This window comes from Aplysia californica, unplaced genomic scaffold (genome assembly GCF_000002075.1).
Source record: "Aplysia californica isolate F4 #8 unplaced genomic scaffold, AplCal3.0 scaffold00464, whole genome shotgun sequence".
Taxonomy (NCBI): Eukaryota; Metazoa; Mollusca; class Gastropoda; order Aplysiida; family Aplysiidae; genus Aplysia; species Aplysia californica.
The window spans coordinates 531,556-537,524 of record NW_004797734.1 but is presented as its reverse complement, the minus strand read 5'-3'; the positions used below and the strand labels follow the sequence as shown (position 1 = coordinate 537,524).

At 44.8% G+C, this 5,969-nt stretch overlaps 1 protein-coding gene across 1 annotated transcript in view; it reads left to right on the top strand.

The window, feature by feature from the left end:
• LOC101850028 (probable proline--tRNA ligase, mitochondrial) overlaps positions 1-5,909 on the top strand; it is a gene marked incomplete in the record, with an annotated part of 15,585 nt that extends 9,676 nt beyond the window's left edge. The window contains 7 exon segments of the mRNA XM_013086413.2: positions 94-187; positions 600-634; positions 1,477-1,550; positions 2,595-2,677; positions 3,437-3,572; positions 3,859-4,038; positions 5,249-5,909. Coding sequence (XP_012941867.1) covers positions 94-187; positions 600-634; positions 1,477-1,550; positions 2,595-2,677; positions 3,437-3,572; positions 3,859-4,038; positions 5,249-5,359 — 713 coding nt within the window.
• Positions 5,910-5,969: the final 60 nt, after the last annotated feature.

Here is a 5,969-nt window from a genome sequence, read left to right as displayed (position 1 = left end):
CTCTCTCTCTCTCTCTCTCTCTCTCTCTCTCTCTCTCTCTCTGTCTCTCTCTCTGTCTCTCACACTCTCACACTCTCGCTCTCTCTTCCACAGTGTCTGGAGCTACAGGTATAATCGGCGGTGACCTCTCCCACGAGTTCCACTATCTCACTGACGTGGGTCAGGACTCCCTGCTCACCTGTCACAGGTAAATGTCCACTATCTACACACCTGTCACAGGTAGGTGGTGACTGAGTCATGACTCTTTAGACACAATTATAATATGCTAGACCAGGTACTGTCATGACCGCCCAAAGACTAGAAGTATAACATCCTAGAGTTTGTGGTTGGCGGGTGCTCTGGTGTGGTTTGCTTCTTCTTTCCTATCAAACATCTATCGTCCTTTTCTCCCCTTTTTCTTTTTTATGTTTGTTACTCTCTTGTAACACCTCTAATCTTCTGGCGCTCATATGACCTTATGCAGTTTCGAGTGCCGAAAAACCTCTACTAAAACTAACATCCTAGGCTGTGGTGGCCGCCCATAGACATGAAGTGCAATATCCTAGATTGGGCACTGTCATGGTCGCCCATAAGTTTTCTATTTGTTTCTGTCGTTTCAGATGTGGAGTTGAGATGAATAAAGAACTAGCGGAAGGTAAGTCTAGTTGTATGTTTGGCTTGTGGGATACACAGCAAATATATATATATATATATATGGGTGGTTGGTGGGTGCTCTGGTGTGGTTTTCTGCTTCTCTCCTTTCAAACATATTACGTCCTTATCTCTCCTTCTCCTTTTTTGTGTTAGTTACTCTCTTGTAACATCTCTAATCTTTGGCACATATATGACCTCATTGTCTTGCAAGTGCCGTAAAACTCTTACTAAACCTAAATATATACAGTTTAAATTGTGTGTAAGACCGCCACCCATTATTGAGGGGAAAAAAGGCTGTCTTCATTGGGTGGACACACAGAATGTGTACCGGTGTATATGTAAATATATTATGTGTGTGTAATGAAGAAGTCTTGGTTGAAGCAAATTGCAGACGACAGCTTATGACGAATATAAGAAAGCGACAGGCAAAGTTCATTGGACACACAATGCGAAAAAAAGCATTGGAGAATATTATTGTAACAACAGGCAGGTTTGATAGAAAGAGAAACAGAGGCAGACAGAGGGAAAAGATACCGGACAAGTTGACAACATGGCTGAGAAAAGCAAGAATGACAGACACCATCGCTGCAATGCAAGACAGAGTGAAGTGGAGGTCCATGATATGATCGCCCATGCCAGTCGGCAAGGCACCGGATGATGATGATGAATGATGACGCTGAAATGTTTTTGAGCTCAACGCATATATCTATACATGTGCCAATGGTAATGCTCATCTCTCCGTCTTTCTGTCTGTTCGTCTGTCCATCCGTTTGGAGGGCACTACTGATAGGTCCTACTTCTCTTCTCTCCCTCTTATGTTTCTGTCTTTTTTTTCACTTGCAGAGGATGGCAGTTTACCCGGCGTGTGTCAGCTCCCAGGTTCGGAGTGTCAGCTACTGGAGAGGAGGGGGATAGAGGTGAGTGGTAGAGAGGAGAGGAGGGGGATAGAGGTGAGTGGTAGAGAGGAGAGGAGGGGAATAGAGGTGAGCGGTGGAGAGGAGAGGAGAGGAGGGGTAGAGAGGAGAGGAGAGGGATAGAGGTGAGTGATAGAGAGCAGAGGAGAGAGATAGAGGTAAGTGGTGCTCACCTACTGGAGAGGAGAGGTGAGAGGTAGGGAGGAGAGGGATAAAGGTGAATATTACCTGACACGTAGGTCACATATTTTACCTTGGTGCTCATATGACCTTATGCAGTTGTGAGCGCAGTAAAACCTCTTTTTTGTTTTGTTTTTGTATAGTGTTTTACGGCGCTCGCAACTGCTTAAGGTCATATGAACGCGCGGGACACACCTAATATTTTCAGTTGGTAGGAAATTTTGAATTTTGCCCGGGTGGCGGCCGAAGCCTACTCTTATCGATTTTAGACCACCAAGGGATCTTTAACGTGCGCAACTTGCACACAGGCCCTCCGAGATTTTTCGCCCTTGTCCGAGAAGGCTAGGTGTAGATCTTTCCAACCAGAAGATCAGGGGTGTGGCAGAAAGACAGCGGTAAGGAGGAGCCAAGGAGTAGCAGTAGAAAGGCTGCAGAAAGAGTCAGGAGCCCAGAGGAGGGGGCAAAGGAGGTGAGGGGATGGGGGCAGAAAGCGGAAATGAAAGCAGACAACAGAACATTGCTAGAGAGCAGGAAAGGAGGTGAAAGGAGACAATTTTAGAGAAGAAAATTTTTTCGGTCGCTACCCGGATTCGAACCCGGGACCTTTGAATGAGAGGCCAACACCTTAACCTCTAGGCTACGAGAGCCCCCAGTAAAGCCTCTACTAAAACAAAAACATATTTTACCTGTTACCTTACACATAGGTCACATATTTTACCTCTTACCTTACACATAGGTCACATATTTTACCTCTTACCTTACACATAGGTCACACATTTTACCTGTTCCCTTACACATAGATCACATATTTTACCTGTTATCTTACACATAGATCACAAATTTTACCTGTGTGTGTTTTATCCTCAGGTGGGTCACACATTTTACCTTGGCACCAAATACTCGTCTGTGTTCAACGCGTGTTACAGGGCCCAGGATGGGAGCTCCATGGTGTGAGTGCTGTGTTCTCAGTGTGTTGTTTGCCTGGCTGGTGGGTGGCTGGCGGATACTCGACTGTGGTTGGCTCCTTCTTTCCTATGAAACATCTATCATCCTTATCTCTCCTGCTTCTTTCCTATCAAACATCTATCGTCCTTATCTCTCCTCCTTCTCTTCTTTGTATGTTACTTTCTAGTAACACCTCTAATCATCAGCACTTATATGACCTATTTGGGTTGCAAGAGCCGTAAAACTCTCACTGACACTAAAACCCCACAGTGACTACGAGATGGGCTGCTATGTGTCTGTTTGTGTGTGTGTGTGTGTCCATGTATATGTGTATGTGTATGTATGTTTGTGTGTGTGTCTATGTATGTGTGTATGTGTGTGTATATATGTTTGGCAGTTCTGTCTGTGCGGCATCCCCCCTCAGTGAGTAGGAGATGGGTTGCTATGTGTGTGTCTATGTATGTGTCTATGTGTGGGTGTCTATTTGTGTGTGACAGTTTTGTCTATATATCTCCTCCTCCCCCTCCCCAGTGAGTATGAGATGGGCTGCTATGTGTGTGTCTATGTGTGTGTCTTCGTGTGTGTGACAGTTCTGTCTGTGTGTCCCCCCAGTGAGTATGAGATGGGCTGCTATGGTCTAGGCATGTGTGTGTGACAGTTCTGTCTGTGTGTCCCCCCCCCAGTGAGTATGAGATGGGCTGCTATGTGTGTGTCTATGTGTGTGTCTTCATGTGTGTGACAGTTCTGTCTGTGTGTCCCCCCAGTGAGTATGAGATGGGCTGCTATGGTCTGGGCATGACCAGGATCCTACAGGCGTCCCTGGAGTCTCTGTCTACGGACGCCTCTCTACGCTGGCCGCGACTCCTGGCTCCATACCAGCTGTGCATCATTCCTAAAAAGGTCAGTGTGTGTGTGTGTGTATTTGTGTGTGTGGTCTTTGTCTGTCTGTGTGTATGTGTCTGTATGTAACCTTTGTGTGTGTGTGTGTATGTGTGTGTGTCCTTTGTCTGTGTGTGTGTATGTGTCTATCTGTATGTCGCCTTTTTCTGTGTGTGTCTATCTGTCTGTCTATTGGTGACCTTTTTTTTTTGTTTTTGTGTGTGTGTGTCTGTCTGTCTGTAACTTTTGTCTGTGTGTGTGTGTGTGTCTGTCTGTCTGTAACCTTTGTCTGTGTGTATGTCACCAGGACCGTACCCATGGGGAGGAGTACCTGCGACTAGCGGAGTCCCTGAGTGACCAACTGACGAGCCACCCCCACCTACGTAGCGAAGTGATCATCGATGACCGCATGTCGCTGACCATCGGACGAAGACAGGTGGATGCTGACCGTCTCGGCTGTCCGTACACCCTGGTCCTGGCTGGCAAGGTAGAGCGTTGGTTTTTGGTCCTTATAACTCTTCCTTCTTCTCTAGGGCTGTGCTACTGACTGAAGTTGTCTCTAGGCCATTTCCAAAGGGGGGGTATTAACATGTTCTTATGCACAATAGAATTTGTAATTTGGCTGATTTGTCAATGTCATGCTCATAACTGTGCCGAAACAACATAGGGGGAACTGCTGCTTTTTCTTTCCTCATCCTTACTATCGTCATTCTTCCTCTACTTATTTTTGTATGTTTGTCACTCTCTTGTAAACTGCTATTTCCGGGGTGCCTTGATAGTAGAAGCAGGCTTTGTGCTGTTGAGGCTGGAGAGGTGAACAGAGTAAGCCTGACTCCCAGTTTGGACTTTTTTGTTGACATCCTCCCCAAAGGTTTTTTTCACGTAGGTATTTTTACGCCCCCATCGACACCGTTTAGATCATTTTAGAGGTGGGCTTTTGACCCTGCCTGTCTGGGCCTATACGGGCTGAGATGGATACAGCATCCCAGCAGAAAGACCAAGATCCTCGATATGAAATTTCTCCCCGCTCAGAAATTGAACTTGATTCTCCTGCGTGCAACAGTGAAGTGCTTAAGTGCTACATTGCAGATGCTGGTGGGCAAACTATTGTCCTGATGTTTGCAACAAAATATTGTAAGTGGGTGGTTGGCGGGTGCACTGGTGTGGTTTGCTTCTTATTTCCTATCATACATCTATCATCTTTATCTCCTCTCCTATTTTATGTTTGTTACTCTCTTATAACATATCTAATATTTGACACTTATATGATCTTTTTGTGTTGCAAGTGCTATAAAACTTTTATTCAAACAAAAAAGAAAACAAAAGTATTATCAAAGATTTCCCTTCCATAGACTGTTGTCCTTACAGGGCCTAGGTTGTGTGGTCACGTTAGTTAGTGGGATGCGTGGGTGGTTGGCGGATGCTCTGGTGTGGTTTGCTCCATCTTTCCCATCAAGCGACTATTTTCCTTATCTCTCGTCTTTCTTTTTAAAAAAATGTTACTCTTTTATAGCGCCTCTAATCCTCAGCACTTACATGACCTGTTTGGGTTGCAAGTGCCATAAAACTCTCACGAAAAACTAAAAATAGTTTATGAGAAAACATGTGATGTATGATAGTGAAGAGCTGGCTTAATCTGTCTTGTCTTCCTCCCTCCTCCCTCCTCCCACTCCTCCTCCCACTCCTCCTCCCCCTAGGCCCTGGAATCCTCCCCGCAGTATGAAGTGATTGACAACTACACTGGAGAAACGTCCTTCTTGAGCTGGGAACAGCTCTCTGACTTTGTGGACAAAATTGTCACCGTATGACATTGTGGACAAAATTGTCACTGTATGAATATGGACAGAATTGTCACTGTATGAATATGGACAAAATTGTCACTGTATGAATATGGACAAAATTGTCACTGTATGAATGTGGACAAAACTGTCACTGTATGAATGTGGAAAAAATTGTCACTGTATGAATGTGGACAAAATTGTCACTGTATGAATGTGGACAAAATTGTCACTGTATGAATGTGGACAAAATTGTCACTGTATGAATGTGGACAAAATTTTCACTGTATGACATCGTGGACAAAATTATCGCTGTATGGTTGTTTGCAGAAACCTAAAAAACTTTGAATCTCTGCACTGGACAAACGGTAAAAATAAAAAGAAGTAATGCTATGTGACCATAGCCACCCACTGGTATCGAAATTTCAATTATCGGTCCGTAGTAAACGAAGCATAGGCTTAAAGGCTTAACCAAGACAGCGAAAACAGACAAATAGGGAAATTCATTCGTGCCAACTGCAGTGAGGTTACGGTACACACAGCGCTTCAAATGAAACAGAGAAAGAGAGACAGAGAAAAAGAGAGAGAAAGAGAGAGAGAGAGAGAGAGAGAGAGAGAGAGAGAGAGAGAGAGAGAGAGA